The sequence below is a fragment of the Myxocyprinus asiaticus genome, chromosome 17, assembly GCF_019703515.2.
Source record: "Myxocyprinus asiaticus isolate MX2 ecotype Aquarium Trade chromosome 17, UBuf_Myxa_2, whole genome shotgun sequence".
NCBI lineage: Eukaryota > Metazoa > Chordata > Actinopteri > Cypriniformes > Catostomidae > Myxocyprinus > Myxocyprinus asiaticus.
In genome coordinates, this window is record NC_059360.1 from 39,547,983 (window position 1) to 39,568,141 (window position 20,159).

Genomic DNA, 20,159 nt, shown 5'->3' on the forward strand with positions numbered 1-20,159 from the left:
CATACTTACTCACTAACGAAATTAATCTGGGTAAGGGATTACTGTATTATTCAAACCCATTACTTTCACCTGAATGGCAAATTTCTACTCATTCAAAATGTGCCTTTTGACTCCATGTGCCATGATCTGGATCAGTGCTCCAGAATTTCTAAGCATCATCAAACAAACATGACTGGGTCCGTAGTGAAATGCTTGGAACACAGAAACAGCTGCGTGAAATCTGTTGGTTGCACACGTCGCCTCACTTGTGGGCAAGTGTGTTTAATAGATCCAGCTCGTTCCCTCTTGTGGGATTCCTATTTGAATAAATCAGGCCACGCAAGTGTGCTTGCAGTGAGTGGGCTATAACATTAAAGGGGATAGTTCACCCAAAAATGAAAATTCCATTTACTCGCCCTCATGTTGTTACAAACCTGTATGACTTACTTTCTTCCATGGAAAACTAAAGGAGAGGTTAGGTAGAATTTTAGCCTCAGTCACCATTCACTTTCGTTGCATCTTTTTTTAATTCATTCAGTGGAATTCTGTCATACTTTCTGACTAACATTTTCACATGTGTTCTATGGGAGAAAGTCACATGAGTAAATGACAGAATTTTCATTTTTGGGTGAACTATCCCTTTAAATTTATACAGATAAGTACAGTACTATCTTGGTGCCAAATAGGCTAGACATCACCTGTACACACCTTGAACACAAACAATCACCTGACCTGACTCCACAGCAACTAGGTTGAAACCATCTGACATGTTTAACTAAAATAGGTATCAGTGCAGTTTAATAGTGGTCTTACTGATTTTACAAATATGTTGTTTTGACAGTGTTGTGTAATATCCTACAATTAGATCTAGTTTCCCTTTGGTGAGTGACCTAAATTAAATAGAAAATGAAACTCCGGCAGTAAACCAGAGGCAGCCGTGCCTGTTGCTTAGGCAACCAAGAAATGATGACAAAACTATGCAAATAAACAATCCACCGCTTTATTTTTGAACTAAAGCTATTCTGGTTCCAAAACTAAAGTTCAAACACCTAGTAACTGATGAAACAAAAATATATGATATAGGGTCTATAGTTTGATATACCTTCTGGTTTCTAACTAACCAAAACAAATCAAATCAGACACAAAACTTCAAGTAACCTTAGAACCAATATCCTTACATGGCCCCTATTGCTAGGTAAATCCTAGCTGTGCTCCAATGCATTAAGTTTATTCACACCTGCATGCTGGTTTTGTGTTGCATTATCAATATTCATTGTCATACATCTTGCTAAACCAGTTCAGCTTTGGCCTAATGCTGTATGCATGCAGGCAAACAGATACGTTAAAAGCTAAAAGATGATTGCTGGCTAACATTCAATCTAAAATCCATAGTAACTAAATAAACACAAAAAGATCACATACTGAAAATACACTGCATGTTTATTGCTTGGGGTAAAATACAAAAATAATGGTTATACGCATATATATATATATATATATATATATATATATATATATATGAGGTTTAAAGATACAATATAAGAGTTTCATCCAAAATATGGTAATAAAATAAATGTTTAACCCTTTTTTCGTTAATACATTGTCTTATAATAATCCTCAATGCATTGAAAAGCTATTTTTACTTTTAAATATTATTATAATTTCTACATGCTTGTACATCACCCATCTTGCATTCGATTTAGTTAGCCATCTCTGAAAATAATGTCCAGTATTTTTATAGTATATAGTAAGTTTTCCTATGAGAAAAGCTTTTTTCCATGCACACAGTGCTGTAAATTAGTTCAAAATTTTAGCATACATTGCTAATAAGCGCTGATTCTTTTAACCACATTTTACAGTTTACCAGTACAGCATTTGCAGTCTTAAGTAACATACAGTATCATTGATGAAATCTATATCAGTAAAGGGTTTGCATTGCATCTAGCTGTTATTTCAGCATATTTTTTAGATGTTGTGCCAAGTTAAAAAAGAGATTAAATACAATCTATATAGCAGTGCAATAAACTGAAGTGCCAAGCTTCAACATAACAGTTTACTTAATGAATGCAGCATATTTTCTGTTAAGTCCTTTTCTTTGTGCATGCAATACATTGCTATTTGGACTTAACATTATATAGTGCATGACATATTAAAGGAATAGTTCACCCAAAAATGAAAATTCACTCATCATATACTCAGCCTTATGTCATCTCAATCTCATGTTACTTTTTTCTTCTGTGGAACACAAATATATTTTCAAAGAGGTTTGATGTGTCTATATCCATACAATGCAAGCCAACAGGGACCAACACTTTCAAGCTCCAAGTGGTTTAATCCATGTCTTCTGAAGGGATACGACTGGTTTTGGGTGAGAAACAGACCAAAACATAAGTCCTTTTCATTGGCATCATCATTTGAAGCTCGATTACACTTCCTAGTGATTGATGCATGCACAGGGCGTGTGTACATGGTCCGTTTCTCACCAAAAACTGATTGTATCGCTTCAGAAGACATGGATTAAACCACACGAGTTGTATGGATTACCTTCATTCTGACTTTATGTCCTTTTTAAAGCTTGAAATTGTTCAACAACATTGTCTTGCATTGCATGAACAAAAAAACCTCATATCTCCATCAAAATATCTTTGCTTTCGATCCACAAAAGAAAGTCATATGAGATTGAGATGACATAAGGGTGAGTAAATAATGAAAGAATGAACCTTTTTGGGTTAACTATTCCTTTAATGGAAATTACAATCTTAATATTGCAGTTTTGTTTTAAGATATGCAGAGATTTTTGAATAAGATTTTTAAAAGGGCACTAAAAAGTTTCAATTTTGCTACAGGATAAAAGCAGTACGGTGCCTGTATGTAATACTACTGAGCTACATTGCTTAAAGCCATGCAAGTTGCCTCAGATTCAAATTAATGTGTCGTACATTCCAAACAAAAAGCTTTTAAAAAAAACGCAAAGATAGGTTATGATTTTGGCCAACTCTGAGAGGCAGAGCTTTTGCCAGAAAAGCCTTCATCGTTCTGGACAAATATAAATCAAAGTATTCTATTCATCGAAAGATGACCTTTAGTATGTGGTCCTAATAGAATAGCTGAACTCGACCTCTGATGCTTTTAGAACAAATGGGCCCTTAGAACTCCCAGTTGAGACACTGCTTGCAAAAAAAATAAAAAAGGAGGACATTCTCCCCATACAGGGCTATTTTTACTCCATAGTCTGTGCCTTCAAAAACACACTTTAAAAAGTAACATATGACAACGATCAGAATCTAGCAAATGTCAAAACGGAGTGTTAAGTCAAACAATGTGAATACGCAATACTGATTTCCAAAATTGTCTAAAGAACACTATTCTGTCTATTTGGAGACACAAATGTGCATAGCACCTAAGCTATGGAGTGATTTGTTTCTGGCGAAGACATACAGGAATGTCTTTGTTGATTTTAAAAGGCAGTTCCCATTTCTAAATGGCAGGCCACCAATGTATGAAAAGCATGAGCTTAGTTTCGGAACATTTATATAGAGTCATGGTATATAGACTGCCATGTCAATGACATCAGAATCAATACCCGGAACACAGTGATAAGTTAAAACCTTCGATCAAACAACAAGTTTAGTTGTTGAGTAGCCTGAGCAAAACAGTTGATTGAATTAAACACAACAAGGTTTAAACAAGTGGTATGAACAAAAACATGCACAGTTCTGTTAAAAGGGTTAGTTCACCAACAAATAACAATTCTGTTATCATTTACTCACACTCATATTGTTTCAAACCTGTATGAATTCATTTCTCAGTCTTTAACATTCTGCCTAACATCTCTTTTTGTGTTCCAAACAAGAAAGGCATACGGGTTTGTTATGACATGAGGGTGAGTAAATGATAACATAATTTTAAATTTTGGGTGAACTGTCCCTTTAAATGTGCAAGAACTCCCACACAAAAATTACTTATCTGCATTGAGTAGCTAGAAACAACATAATCATAAAAACATAAGTGATTTGAGAATGCTCCTGAATAGAGATTTCAGGGAGTTTTGCTCTTTGTAAAGGCTGCTTTGGTTTTTCCAAATGCTAGTAGAGAATTGAACAGCTTGAGTCATGCAGAGCAGGTTGTGAGTGTCTATGCCATTCACCCACACACACTCTCACTCTCTCACACACACGCACGCATTTTCTGATGTGCTGGGTCCACCAGTGGGATTACAGTGTACTAAAACCAGCTGAGAACCAAAAATAAACCACATAAAACAGAACAATGATAAAAATATTAAAGCAACTATGTTAATTAAACATACAAATAGCTGTCTGTTATAAAAAGCTTCTTTTTTTTTTGACCATGCAGCCCGAGTAACCATTGTATCCATGCTTAAGTGGGTGGTGGTCCATCGAAGCGCAGCATGATGTTGAAAGAGCGGGCGAAGTTGTTGGACAGTGAGCAACTGGTGCCCTCGTCCATCATAGGCAACAGGAAGGCCAACAGCAGCAGGGCCAATAGCAGGAGCTGGAAAGGAAGAGCCATGCAACATACGCGGTACAGGAACCCGGGACCACTGCTCTGCTGCAAAACACACAACCACATAAAGATACATGCTGAATGGCTCTGTTCCAAAACGTAGTGAGTTGCCTCACTGTCTACACTCCAAAGGACTGTTCATACTGAACATATTTGTGTGTCCATCTTCGCTGTTTTTCAATAGCTTTTCTAGGTAAACATGCTTTAGACGGATGACTTTAACCGTTGCATTGCATCTAACTGTTATTTCAGCATATTTTTCAGATGTTGTGCCAAGTTAAAAAGAACCTTGAGACAGTACTGGGTATCGATACAGATTTCTCAATTCAATTCCAATTCTTAAGCTATCAATTTGATTCCATTCCAATTAAATTGGGAATATTTAAGTTATTATGTCCATTTTGCTTACATATGAAAGCAATTTGATGATTCTCAATACCAGCTTCAATACAACAAAACTAACTCATTTAAGTAAACATTGTTTCAAGTTCTCAAGTAATTAGTCAAGACAAGTAAACAGTCAGTAATAAAGAATGAAGAAACAAAAACCAACTAACAAATAAAAACAACAGAACAAATATTAAGGAAATATAAAGTGATCTTTAAGATTCTCATTATCTGTGTTTCTCTTTCTACTCTCTTTTCCTTTCCAACCAGTTGTTGTCTTGCGATCGTCAATATACAGTGGTGTGAAAAAGTGTTTGCCCCCTTCCTGATTTCTTATTTTTTTGCATGTTTGTCACACTTAAATGTTTCAGATCATCAAACAAGTTTAAATATTAGTCAAAGATAACACAAGTAAACACAAAATGCAGTTTTTAAATGAAGGTTGTTATTATTAAGGGAAAACAAAATCCAAACCTACATGGCCCTGTGTGAAAAAGTGTTTGCCCCACCTGTTGAAACATAACTTAACTGTGGTTTATCACACCTGAGTTCAATTTCTCTAGCCACACCCAGGCCTGATTACTGCCACACCTGTTCTCAATCAAGAAATCACTTAAATCGGACCTGCCTGACAAAGTGAAGTACACCAAAAGATCTTCAAAAGCTAGACATCATGCCGAGATCCAAAGAAATTCAGGAACAAATGAGAAAGAAAGTAATTGAGATCTATCAGTCTGGAAAAGGTTATAAAGCCATTTCTAAAGCTTTGGGACTCTAGAGAACCACAGTGAGAGCCATTATCCACAAATGGCGAAAACATGGAACAGTGGTGAACCTTCCCAGGAGTGGCCGGCCAACCAAAATTACCCCAAGAGCGCAGCGACGACTCATCCAAGAGGTCACAAAAGACCCCACAACAACATCCAAAGAACTGCAGGCCTCACTTGCCTCAGTTAAGGTCAGTGTTCATGACTCCACCATAAGAAAGAGACTGGGCAAAAATGGCCTGCATGGCAGAGTTCCAAGACGAAAACCACTGCTGAGCAAAAAGATCATTAAGGCTTGTCTCATTTTTGCCAGAAAACATCTTGATGATCCCCAAGACTTTTGGGAAAATACTCTGTGGACTGACGAGACAAAAGCTGAACTTTTTGGAAGGTGTGTGTCCCATTACATCTGGCGTAAAAGTAACACCGCATTTCAGAAAAAGAACATCATACCAACAGTAAAATATGGTGGTGGTAGTGTGATGGTCTGGGGCTGTTTTGCTGCTTCAGGACCTTGAAGACTTGCTGTGATAAATGGAACCATGAATTCTGCTGTCTACCAAAAAATCCTGAAGGAGAATGTCCGGCCATCTGTTCGTGACCTCAAGCTGAAGCGAACTTGGGTTCTGCAGCAGGACAATGATCCAAAACGCACCAGCAAGTCCACCTCTGAATGGCTGAAGAAAAACAAAATGAAGACTTTGGAGTGGCCTAGTCAAAGTCCTGACCTGAATCCTATTGAGATGCTGTGGCATGACCTTAAAAAGGCAGTTCATGCTCGAAAACCCTCCAATGTGGCTGAATTACAACAATTCTGCAAAGATGAGTGGGCCAAAATTCCTCCACAGCGCTGTAAAAGACTCAATGCAAGTTATCACAAACGCTTGATTGCAGTTGTTGCTGCTAAGGGTGGCCCAACCAGTTATTAGGTTTAGGGGGCAAACACTTTTTCACACAGGGCCATGTAGGTTTGGATTTTGTTTTCCCTTAATAATAACAACCTTCATTTAAAAACTGCATTTTGTGTTTACTTGTGTTATCTTTGACTAATATTTAAACTTGTTTGATGATCTGAAATATTTAAGTGTGACAAACATGCAAAGAAATAAGAAATCAGGAAGGGGGTAAACACTTTTTCACACCACTGTATGCGTAAAAAGCACCCCTGGCAATTAAGATCAATCTCGTGATTTTAAGAATCAATATCAGGATCATTTAGATGAAGGCTGCGATTAAATCATGAGACGCCTGTGTTACGTTCTATTTGTTATGCTGCATCTATCTTTTTAGTGCAAAAATGTGTTTGGTGTGAACGGCCCTAAGGGTGCATTCACACTGACAGCAATTTAATATCTGGAGGTCACCAAGTTAATGTTAGTTGCTAGCAGGTGTTCCTACTTGATTAGAGTTTCATATCTCCCATTGGTAGTTGCAGCATCACATTGTTGCACATTTGAATAAAGTAAAACTGCTCAATTTTTCATGTTGCAAATGGTCACCGTCATTTGTGTCACCTAAAAATCTCAGATTCTCCCTGAAAATGAATGATTTCTGGTCCCTTTGTTGCTGCAAATCGAAGTGTGAATGCCCCTTAAGGCAGCATTCTTTCAGTGTTAATACTTTTCTAAGTGAATAGACTTATGTTTTTCTCCTGGCTGATAAAACAGCACTGTAAAAATAGAATAGAGCGCAACAGTGCCCTCCCACTTTTTCAGCTGTGTCGGTTCTGGAAGTATTTTTCCCATTGACTTTTCAAAAAAAATCCTTCATAAAAGAGTTGTAAGCCAAGAACCAAACCAACCAGCTCAGAGATGAATCATAACATTACAAACTTTGATTTGAAGCATAAAAGTATTTGAAAATCTGATAAAAAAAGACAAAGGTACAACACTATGTGCTTACCGTCTTTCATGAGGGTACAGGCTACAATCCCATGAAGCATTTCGAATGATGTCATTTAATAAAAAACGATGTGAATATATAAAACTATTGATTTTAGGTTGTTGATTATAAGTATAGAAACAATATATTTTATGTTTATTGCAAAATATTTAGATATGTACAAATAGATAAGTAGTTTAAGGGTGAAGAGACACCGACTCGATTATGTCATTCACAGTGCGTCATCGGATCGCTCTGAGGCACGTTTCGCGGTCTTGGTTGGCCGCGGTTCTCTGATTGGTAAAGATTTCTCTGCTGGACCATGGGAAATGTAGTTGTTTACCATGAATTCCGCTATCAAACACGATCTTTAAACAATAAAGTTGAAATAACGCAGACGGATTGCTTCAACGGAAGCATATACCATCGATGAACAACCTTGGAGGTCAAGGTAGGTCTGTCTTAAAAGGTTTATAAGTTATTGTTGAAAATCAATTCGTCTATGGAAAAAATGAATGGGATTTTTACTTCTGGACCAGAGTGTTGCGCTCTATTGTTGAGCAAACTAAAAATAAAATCAAGGCAGCATGATGTAGTAAGATTTTTGAGTCTATTCTCAATAATTGTCCTCAGTAACATTGCTTTGTTTAGTCAATGTGAATATGTTTGTTCACTAAATTAAAAAATTATTGTTGAGAGAACTACCAATTTCTTGTTCAGCCAACTATCATTTCGCAAGGCAAGAACTTTCATTTTGTCACCATTTCAATTATTTTTACATGAAGTTAACTGCAATCTTTGCCTCTGAAGAGAAGAATATCTTGCAAGGCAAGAAAGTACATACACAGTTGTTTGACAAGAACACAATAGACCTCAACCCTTTACACACAAAGTAAAAAGATGAGCTCCTAACATCACACAACCATTGAATAACAGTGGCAACAAAAACAATAACAGCATAAAAATGTCAATAAACAGCAATAAATAAATAAATTTAAATCATTTTAAGCCTATAACACTAAACACAAAATGTATTCATGTCGCAATGCATGCTGGGAACTTGCAAATCAGCAAAAAAAATTAACATGAAATTGTTCGTTCAGACAGCATTGTTAGGCTGGTTGGTCTAACGTGTTTTTATGTAGCTGAGAGTAATTCACATTTCGTAGTATCTGTGAAAAAAAAAAAAAACCTATAGCTGGATAAAATGCAATTTTATTTTTTACAGTGATGCAAAATAAATAAATACAAAATCCCATAGATACTGAAGGAGGTACTCAAGACATTTCTAGGAACAACATTTTAGAGAACTGGGGACAGGTTTATTTGATTGGGTCAGTAAGCATCCACCTAGCAACACATTAAAAAAACACTCCGAACACCTTAGCAACCGCATAACACCCTGGCAACTGGCAGCGAGTTTGCACTCCAGATTTTCTTACGAAAATGTAAAAATCCAGCACTCACTGAGCACTTTATTAGGAACACTAATAAAATTAGAATTTATTAGGTTCTAATAAAGTGCCTGATGTGGTCTTCTGCTGTTGTAGCCCATCTGCCTCAAAGTTTGATGTGTTGTGCATTCTGAGATGCTATTCTGCTCACTACAATACAGAGTTGTTATCTGATTTACCGTAGCCTTTCTGTCAGCTCGAACCAGTCTGACCATTCTCCGTTGGCTTCTCTCATCAACAAGGCATTTCAGTGTGCAGAACTGCTGCTCACTGGATGTTTTTTGTTTTTTTTGCACCATTCTGACTAAACTCTAGAGACTGTTGTGCGTGAACATCCCAGGAGATCAGCAGTTACAGAAATACTCAAACCAGCCTGTCTGGCACCAACAATCATACCACGGTTGAAATCACTGAGATCAAATTTTTTCCTCCATTGTAATGATTAATGTGAACATTAACTGAAGCTCCTGATCCGTATCTGCATGATTTTATGCTTTGCTCTGCTGCCAAACAATTGGCTGACAAGATAAATCGCATGAATATGCAAGTGTACAGGTGTTCCTAATAAAATGCTCAGTGAGTGTATTATTCCTCAAAGTCATGAGATAAAAAAAAAGATAAAAATAAAAATGTAGATACTGCTTTTGACTTGATGCTTAAACACTTCACCAATCCCTCATTCATTAGCAAAAATATCACATCATGTTCCAATGACTCAATGCATGTACAGAAAAAACAAATTCAGACAAATATACTGTACATCTGAAAGAAAAAAAAATGCATGGAAAAACATGAAGGTGTTCAAGCTCCAGTGGAAAAATCTGAGTGAGTGTCCACCCACAGCCATCGCTCTGAGCATAGTTGCAGGGGATGCTGAACTTAGTACAACCCTTTCTATTTAACGCCTCTGTAATGATACTGAGAAACATGGGAGCTCTTTCTATGGGTGTTGAGAGAGAAAAGGAGAGTGTAAAAGTGAGTGAAATGGAGGAGGAGGAGGATAAGTAGGTGGATGAAAAGCAAAAACCTCTTTCAACTCTTTTCTTCTGCCAAGCTCTATTCAGGATAATGTAATTGCAATGACAGGTAATTATAGTGGTGCTCATCCCACGAATAATGTACAGGAAAATTATGTCTTCATTGATAAAATGCAATTAATTCTGGTCAAAACCAATAATTTTAAAGGTGCACTCATTAATTCTAATCCAATACACTTTTTGTCAAATTCTGCAAATATCTCCTCACAGTCTGCTAGCTGTCCGTTCTGTGAGTGGGCTGAAAAAAATCTAGTATTTGTACACAGCCCTGGCTCTGTAAATGGGACAAAAACAAAGTTGATCGGACCGATCCATCGAACACTACTCCAGCCAATCAGCAACAGGGGGTGGTTCTTGCGTGTGCATAGGATGGGGGGTGGGGGCAGAGCGAGAGGGTAATTCATTAGAAGAGCAATGGAAAATCTGGCTGATGTGAACTTTCTAAACTCCAAGGAGGACAAATGGCTGAGAAACAGACCAAGAGAAAAAGGTCAGACGAATATAAACTAAAAAAAAGAAGGATAATAATAAGTCGAGGGCTAGGAGCCACGCCAACATCGGCGAGGCTTTTCAGCAGTGGATAGACCTCCGAGAAGTAAAAGGCTTGAAGACGGATGCAGAAGTTGCTCTTTTTCTTCTCGATAGGTGGGTAACATACATTTTGCTATGTTTCACAGAACCCATATACGCTGTTGTTGTGATGTTAGATTTAGTAGCAGGATAGTTGAGAGTGTCTGGAGCTGGTGTGCGTAAATCCGTCTCGTCTTCTTTGCAAGTTATCTTTGCAGCAGCAACTTACTGAATTTGGGGGGCGGAGCTTCCAAAGGAGCACTGAAGGGGTGTGTTTGTTTTGGCAGTTGAGTTTGAATATCAGCAGTGTTTCTCAGGAATCGTTGAGTGCACCTTTAATCACTGATAATATATCAAACCAAGTAGCATTTGAAAACAATTGATGCTAAAACTTCTTCCCACAGTAATTTTTTGTTATTACTTCTAACCAGCTTTTTAACATTTTTAAGTGTGGCTAAAGTACTCTATGGGACTATTATATCATTCTGGCTTGATAATTCTAATCTTCAATCTGACCCTACATACAGTATATTTGATCACTACAAATAATTACAGATTCCGTAATAATTTAACAGCCTATGAATAGAGTTTTAGAGAAATTGCCTTGTTAAAAGCTTTAGTCCTTTGAAGTCTCATCTTCATGTCAAGATGATTTGGTCAGTGACAGAGACAGATCTGAGACAATGTTAGTGTGTAAAGTGTCTATATTTTCCCTGCATGATAATGACAGGTTACTGAGACAGCAGAAGGTGGTGATGGATTCCATGACAACCTCAGATGCTCCAGACCAGGTGAGCAACCCTCATTCTTATTTGAGTTTATGATGCACTAATGAGCACCTTTAAAACACTGACATGGCAAAATACAGCAACAGAAATAATTCTGGAATGCCCAGTAAACAAGTTGTCATTTAGTAGATGATTTAAAGTGTGCTTATAGTACACTAATCACAGGGCCAAACAAGTAAAGCAAACTTGAGGTTAAGTTCTTTGCGCAATGGACTTGCCCGTGGTGGGCTTCGAACTTAAAGTTAGCAGTCCATGTCTTTAACCTATACACCACACCTCATGAACAACACTCAGGGAATCTGGTTCATATATTAAGAGGGACTCGGGATAGAATTGTTACCAAAAGTGAGAAAAATGCTTCCAAAATTGAAAATGTGGTATGATTTTGTAACTCCAATATACACTCACTGATCACTTTATTAGAATAACACCTGCACACCTACTTATTCATGCGATTATCTAATCAGCCAATCATGTGGCAGCAGTGAAATGCATAAAACCATTCAGATACGGGTCAGGAGCTTCAGTTAATGTTCACATCAACCATCAGAATGGGGAAAAAATTGGATCTCAGTGATTTAGACCGTGGCATGATTGTTGGTGCCAGACAGGCTGGTTTGAGTATTTCTGTAACTGCTGATCTCCTGGGATTTTTACTCTCAACAGTCTCTTGAGTTTACTCAGAATGGTGTCAAAAACAAAAAACATCCAGTGAGCAGCAGTTCTGCGAATGGAAAAACTTTGTTGATGAGAGGTCAACGGAGACTTGCCAGACTGGTTCAAACTTACACAAAGGCCACGGTAACTTAGATAACTCTGTGAGCAATTGTAGTGAGCAGAATAGCATCTCAGAATGCACAACACGTTGAACCTTGAGGCAGATAGGCTCCAACAGCAGAAGATCAAGTCAGGCACTTTATTAGGACCATAGTATTCCTAAAAGTGCTCACTGAGTGTATATCTTAATATTCTATTCTTGGTCTAGTTATACATATTATGGCATAAAACTTTTTTGTTTATATTGATTTAATTTGAGTGAGTTACAGGTCATAAATTCTCACTTTAATTATTTAGATGTAAATTTGTGTTTGTGAAAAAGTTTTCGACATAAAAGCTTGACAGTTTTTTTATGGTTAGAAAAAATATGCTCTCATAAAGGTAAAAAAATTTCCTGAATCAAAGTTTATTTCTGACACTTTAGGGAATGGGAATGGAACATTCAGAATTTTAAAAAGACTTAATACGGCTTGCCTCAAAATTAATAAAGGATTTCCCATTTTAAAAAGAGTTCATTCAGAGAGGTTTTGTAAAACTGGTTGAACCATAGTGTCTATGTAAGTGGTCTTGATAATTGGATGGTAATGCTACATGTGTAAAACAAAATGTATATTTCCCCTCTGCTGATATCTGCTTATGTAAATAATAAAGACAAACTCAGCACAGCTATTTATACTGTCTACAAGCAGCAGGGCACCTGGGTCTCTTCTCAGTTTTTCTCATGCAGACGTGACCTCTCATGAACAGATGGCCAGAGACTGGCAGAGTGGGAAGAGGGGTGTTAAGACAAGGTGTGAATCCAAAGAAAATTGAGAAATTACTCACACAGATTAACATGCTCCCCAGAGATATACAGCGGACCAATTGCCTTTCTTTCTTAACCTGTTAACGTGCGCCCCCTTGTTTTGAGCACAAGCCTAAAAGGACATTCTCAAAATACATTGGCTGTAGTTCATCTCCACTTTGTATTACAGGCATAAATTTGGCCTCTTTTGAAAGGAGACACTTGGAAGTGTGTTGTTAAAAAGTAAAAATCAATACAATTCATGAAAAAAATAAAAATAATAATTGTTAGAAAAGCTCACATTTATTGTAAAGTGATCAGATCCATAAATACTTATATGAAATAATATATGACACTGACCTTGTTGATGCATAGAAACATAATGTAGCGAAGCTACAAGTCTGATAATGTTCTATTTAAAATTTGAGGATGATAACTTTAAAACTCTTAGTTATATGAATAATTTTCCAAGACCATGTCTTGTGATTCTGGCTGCAAATATAATTAGCCGTTAGCATTATCACCTAAATATAGAATAGTAAACATTATAAAATAAACATTATATTGTGCATATATTTAACTTCCAATCATAAATGAGTTGTAATAGCAGTGTGTTTTAATGATCTCATGTGGATTCCAATCATATAATGAGGCAGAAAGCAGATTATTGGCAGGTGAAGATGATAGCAGGTGTACTGCTCTTCTGCAATTACAGCTACAGAACTGTCAATAATCATATACAAATACCAGAGACTGCATGGAAATAATAGACAAACCATATATTTTTGTAATCATCTATTTATTTACAATAAGTTTCAGCAGTCAACTGATTCGTTTTATGCTTGATACGTAATTTATCCTACTACAGTATGGGATGGGGAAGTCATGTGGGCACTGAGGTATGCATGATGTCATAACTTCCTATTTATCTTGACCATATTTGGACAGAGAAATGAACATGTGCGCCTTCTAGCTTCGTGGAGGTTTGGAAATCAATTTATGAAAGAATTACAGCATATCAGCGGATCATATCGCATAATTTAGTGGAAAATTGACATAAATAATCATTCTTAATAAAGTAAGAGAATATATCAAAATTTCTGTAAATGTGCACACTGTTGGACTGAATGTTCTATTGGATGCTGTTCACTGAAGCCTGCTATTGACAACTCGTATGGAGATTACATCATTGAATAGGTACATGCGTCTTTATAACGTTTCATTTTCATAACTCTCACTTTGATATTTTGATATGTTGACATAAATTAAGAAATGACTCAGTAACATTTCTAGTTGTGTCCTGAAAATTAAAGATTGAATTCTATAAAGTTTTTATTCTAAATCTACAAAGGGATTATTTTCTTTTGACAAAGGGCTCAAAACATACACCCTATTTCACTGGGAGATCAGAACTATTTTTTGAAACCTCTTTGAATTGTGACAATATTCTTACAACTTTGCAAAACCCATTATCAGCACCAAGGCCTACTGTATGTTCAGAGATTAAAAAGTACCTTTCCAGCTCGTACATGCTCCTCCCCTTGTGCAGTGACACCCTGAAATAAAAAGAAACATTTTGATCATTTAGTTGAATCTGACTAGAAAACACACTGCTACTCCCTTGTGGTGGGTACATGTAAATACACCAAGAATTTTACTTGATAACAGAAAAATAATTTAACATGATCCATGACTCATTCCTAGAATTCATCATTAGGCAATTTTGCTCTGCATTATTCAATCGTGGCTTCAGGTTTAAAATAATAATAATACTTAATGCATCATAGAAAAAAAGATCAAGAAAAAAAAATAGATATACAGTATATACTTAATTGATTCCTGAGAGGAAGTTCAGTAATACATTATGAAAACTTTACAGTTAGTAGAATAAAACTTTTCTTTTTGTACCTTGAGTTTCACAAGACCTCTGAGGTCTCCAGCCTCTTTCAGTTTGGACTTGTACAACATCCAGCGATATCGCAACTCCTCTAGTTCCACATCCTGTTCTGCTGGATTATTCTGCCGAGCAGCCATCAACTTCTGGAATTGTGTCTGACCCCAGGCAACATTGGCACGTAAAACCTACACACAAATCATAAACACAGTCAGACTGGCAGGGGGTGGTGGGGTGGTTAAAAGTCTGGACTGATAACAGAAAGATTATTTTTCTTCCATGGAACACAAAAGGAAATGTTTAGCAGAATGTTTAAGCTATTCTTTTCCATACAATGAAAGTGAATGGTTACTCGGGTTGACAATAGAGGTCGACCGATATACCGGTTTTGCCGATTAATCGGCACGATAACAGATTTCTGGAACTGTCAGTTATCGACAAAAATCCACACTGATAGTTTTCCCTGTTGCGTCCGGTGCTGGAGCGGCTGGGAAGGGGCCACTGTCGTTATACAGTATGAGAGCGGCCTCTAGAGGCAAAATAAAATCACTTCTCTGATGCATTGTGGTGTTTTGGCACATGAGACTGCACTCTGCATGGAGCGGAACACTTCAGATGTGGATTTAAAACATCAGCACCTAAAAGGTATGTATACAGTACACTACAGTACACTTTGTCATATCATTTAAAGTGATTAATTTGTAGACTAGATTCTGCATTAGTAGAGAACAGCAGTATGTTTGCCGACAAGGCTAAGTGGACGGTAATATTAAAGCTAACCTCAAGCGGTTAGAACAATGTGAATAATACACGAATGCTACCCAAATGTTTAAATGTCACAATTGTTTCCATCCATTACCATATATTTGCATTAGTTTATATCCAGCTGGTCACATTTATGCATTCGTTAGCCAGCTAAGTTGCATATTTAAAGCTAGTGATGTGAGAAAGCAGATTAATATCTTCATGCAGCTGAGAGAAACGTATAAACAAATCAGAAACACATCTGATTTCAATAAAAAAATTTTATCCTCACTATAATACGATGATTTCAGATCAATCACATTCTTGTGCTAAAAAAGGCTAGACACAGTGCAACAAATACAGTTTAACCTAATGCAGGTGTCTCAATATGTTTTTAAAGTTCTTTTTAATTAGACACATCATCAAAAAAACAGCGCTCCTGCATGAGACGCTGAATAAACAAAAACAAAGGGAAACAAAGACGTTCATCTAGCACGCGTTTACAAAGAAAAACAAATGGATGGTTGCAAAAACGTTCAGTGTGAACAGCCCCTTACAGTTGGTGGAGGTCTTTGGCTGTTGCGTCTTGCTTGCTTATAAGCGTTTCTCAGATTAAGCAGTGAGTTTTTTTAAACGCTTTGTCAGGAAAGATGTTCAACTTGGAAATGTGTGTCTCGAGATCCTCGCGTTCGGTTCCAGTCTGTTGTGTTCCGTCTGTTTGAACAGCCCCTGGCCTGGGCTCATAGTCTGAGCCGCTTCACCACCGAGTTCAGCCGAATACCACTGCTATCTGGGAATATTGCTACTCTACATACAACTGTTCTGAATAAAAACAAACAATGTGGTATTTCGCTGTTGTTATGAAGCTTGAGTCTGGAGTAGTAATCAGTGCAAGTGTAACACCATGTGAACTGTCTATTGAAGTGTTTCCCCCCCTCATTTTACTTTTGACTTAACATTTGAAAATATGGACAGACTCAAACTTTTTATTTATTTATTTTATGCACATTAAATGAAAATGAAATACTCTTAACAGCAAGGATAGGAATGTTCTATGCAATAATATAATGGTGCTGAATGGTTTATGTATTTATTGCACGCCTCTTGTGGACTAAGGAAACGTCAATTTAAAAATCAGTTGACTTTAAAATTCGAATATTAGTTCATATATATTAATATTTATATATTTATTTCATTTTAAAAAGTACAATACATTTTCATGGTTCAGTCAGTACTATTTTATTTGAGTGTTATTTTTTCATTCAGTATCAATTTTAAAAACTATCGGTTGATTAATCGGTTATCGGTAGGTACTGCCCAACTTAGTTATCGGTATCGGTAAAATCCACTATTGGTCGACCTCTAGATGACAAGATTAAAAAATTATTGAAAAGCACTCTAAAAGTGGTCCATATGACTTCTGTGCTATATTCTTACATTCAACAGTTAGTTCCGGTCCTAGAATCTGATTGGACGAGAGACGTTCCGTGAGTGCTGCTGTCTCAGAACAGCAGTACTCAGACACTTTACTGTTTATATCATTCCACTTGTGTTTGTGGCATTCTAAACTAAAGTGTAAGAGCAGCAAAGATGTGTAAAGAGCTCCAGGTGTGGAATTTATCCCTGTAACATTAAAGATTTTAACCAGCATGTGGCAACAAAAGACCATTTCTGTATGTTAACTTATGAGCAAGTTGAGCTGACGTTCATTTGAATCAGTGCTACCAGTCAGCGAGCGGTTTCTTTGAAGTCATCAGCAATTGCCTCTCACTCCATGATCGCTTGGATTACTACTACTACAGCTGGGAAATACAGTTAAGCTAACAGCTTCAGCATTAAGGCTTATCACAGCTGAGAGACACAACAGACCAAGTAATCACACATACTCAAGGTGCTTGCCTACCGGAGTACACACACACACATCCTTGTTTCTTCAGTAACTTGACAGAATCAGCCCAAGCTGTTGTTACTATTTCTAAAGTGATGTTTTCGAATTAGTAACGGAGGATTGGGCGCATCTTTTGAACTAGCAACGGCAGATTCTGATTCGTGCCGTAAGAAAGTAGTTCCATGCAAAAATTTGTGCTTTTGTTTTTTTGTGACAGTCCTTAGTTTTTTTCTCATTGTTTTATTTACTTGTTCCTTGAACTGTTGTATATAAGCAACATCACCCTCATAATCATGCTGTATGGCACTAAATCAGCATGGCTGTAATTACCTGCTGCCAAATCATAGCCGTACTGATATTGGGCTGAAACAGCACTCTTGCTTGTGTTATATTGCTTTAATATATTTATATGCTATAAGAATACAAAGCTTGACAAACCCTGCAGGCATCACTTATTTTATATTGTAAATTCTATGGCAAAGAGGACTCTGGACATTCTGCAAGACAGCTTAATTTGTGTTCAGTGGAAGAAAGTAAGTCATACAGGTTTGGAACAACATGGCATGAGAGCCTTTTTCATAATCTAATTATTTTAAATCCAAAATTACTGGATAAGTGGCAGGTTCTATTTGCAAACAGGCAGGTCTAACCAAATTATTTGGGCATGTTGTCAGCTGTAAAGTATTAGAAAGAAGTTAAAATAACGTGAATATGTCTTCTTTGTCAAAAAAGCCCACTCTAGAACAGACATTTGAAGTCGTTCAGTGGTAAAAAACATAACATGAAGCCCGTCTGTGAAAAGCGTTTCAAGAATTATTCTAAATCTGAGCTACAACTGTGAACAAAAACAAGGTATATGACAGTTGGCTGTCAGCTAAACTTCCATCTGATATGACAGCTGCCTGGTAGCTTGAAGTGAAGCTTGAATTTTTCAGAGCCTGAAGTAAAACCTGAGCATGTTTAACTTTTAAAGCTTTCCCCTGGTAAATAAACACAGAACTACAGGTAAAATCACATATATTTAAACGTATATAGAGCAGACTTTATACTAGAATGTCACTGATATGTAACTTTATATAGTGAACATTAGGTCGCATACTATGACCAACAACATGTAAAACAACATACCGTGCTCTATTAAATAAGATATCAAAGCTATCTCGCAAGACTGTATTTTTAACTCAAGTTGAATCAAAAGCAGAAAAAAAGGAAGCATAAAATATAACAAACACCACCAACCTTGAGTGTATTCTGTCTTATCCTCAGTTCTTTGGCGCTCAGGGCCCTTTGGTTGTTCAGAATTCCCGTGAGTTTGTCATTTTCTTTGTGAAGCCACGCTTCAAATTCTCTCCACAGGGCCCCCGTGGCATGATGCAGGGTCCTCTGAGAGCCCATCTATAAAATAAATGAAAAGAGACATTCATCTGTCTGTGTATGAGTCTACACATGTGAGGTATTGCTTCATTTGCTCAAGGGGAACTCGAGCTGGGCGATATAGCTTAAAATGATATCTTGATATCTTGTGACAATATGCAGAATTAATGTATTTGCTCTGAAATGGTTTAAAATTCATTTTAAAAATAGAGTTGAGCAGAAATTATATTCAGGAAATGTCAAACAGGTCTGGGACGGACTGCATGTAATGATGGGGAGAGAGAGAGGGTAAGACAAAATGTACAAACTGATAACTGTGTAAGGTTTGTTAATGAATGTAATTATTTTTTACAGTAGATTTGATTTAATAGACGCTAAATGGAAAAGTGAAGAGGCCCTTAAGAAAATTCTGACAGGTCCAGCACCCCTGCTGTTAGAGCAGGAGGTAGCTGCGTGTTTAGCCCGTATTAAAGTTAATAAAGCACCAGGCCCTGATGGGTTAAAGGGGAGGGTGTAAAAAGTCTGTGGCTATCAGCTCAAAGGGTCCCTTACACTACTATATCAGACATAACTTAATGAGTATACTGTGCCACATATGTGGAAAGTATCTACAGTGTTTTTTTTTTATTCTGACCTAACAGCCATTGTAGCCAAATACAATTAAATTATTATTAAGTCAAATACAGTAAAAATGAGATATAAAATACAGTAAGAATATTGTTAAAAATAAATATTGTTTTTCACAAAATGAGCACAAAAAAGGATGTTATTGAATTATTTTAATTTATATGCACGACTATAACAATACATAGTATTAACAGCAATATTTACCAATAAATGTCTAACTAAAACATTTTTACACACGAAAAATGTCTTGCATTTGTATGATGACGCAAACAAATTAATGGCAGAGGTTTAAATCGATTCACGAAAATCCAATTATAAGGCCATTTTGCTACTTAAAGTTGACTCAGAGATACTATCTCCCTCGCAAAAATAGCGAAACAAAGAGGGTTATGGAAAATTTGTCTAAAAACAATCTTTTTAGGAAACTTACAGTAATGGCCAAATAAAAAGCATATTAAAAATCATCGCAATATACACCATGTTGTTGTATTTTTTATTGCCAGTCAATTTTTATTTGTATATCGCTTTTCACATCACACATCGTTTCAAAGCAGCTTTACAGAAAATGTAATGTCTTTAAGTACTCATTGTGTGGTTTAAATGAACGTGATTGTAGATTATTCCATAAAAATATTATTTGTATTTAAACTGCCAGCAAAATCAATGCAAGTACAGTATATT

General features: G+C 36.6%; 1 protein-coding gene across 3 annotated transcripts in view; it reads right to left on the reverse strand.

Annotated features, from left to right (window-relative positions):
- Positions 1–1,401: 1,401 nt before the first annotated feature.
- LOC127455426 (nesprin-3-like) overlaps positions 1,402–20,159 on the reverse strand; it is a 41,877-nt gene continuing 23,119 nt past the window's right edge. For all 3 annotated transcript variants that reach the window (XM_051723328.1, XM_051723329.1, XM_051723326.1), the window contains 4 exons: positions 18,717–18,872; positions 14,860–15,033; positions 14,466–14,507; positions 1,402–4,551 (listed from right to left, as the gene is read on the reverse strand). In XM_051723328.1, the coding sequence (XP_051579288.1) occupies positions 4,360–4,551; positions 14,466–14,507; positions 14,860–15,033; positions 18,717–18,872 (564 nt within the window). In that variant the 3' untranslated portion in view covers positions 1,402–4,359. The remainder of the gene's footprint in view (positions 4,552–14,465; positions 14,508–14,859; positions 15,034–18,716; positions 18,873–20,159) is intronic.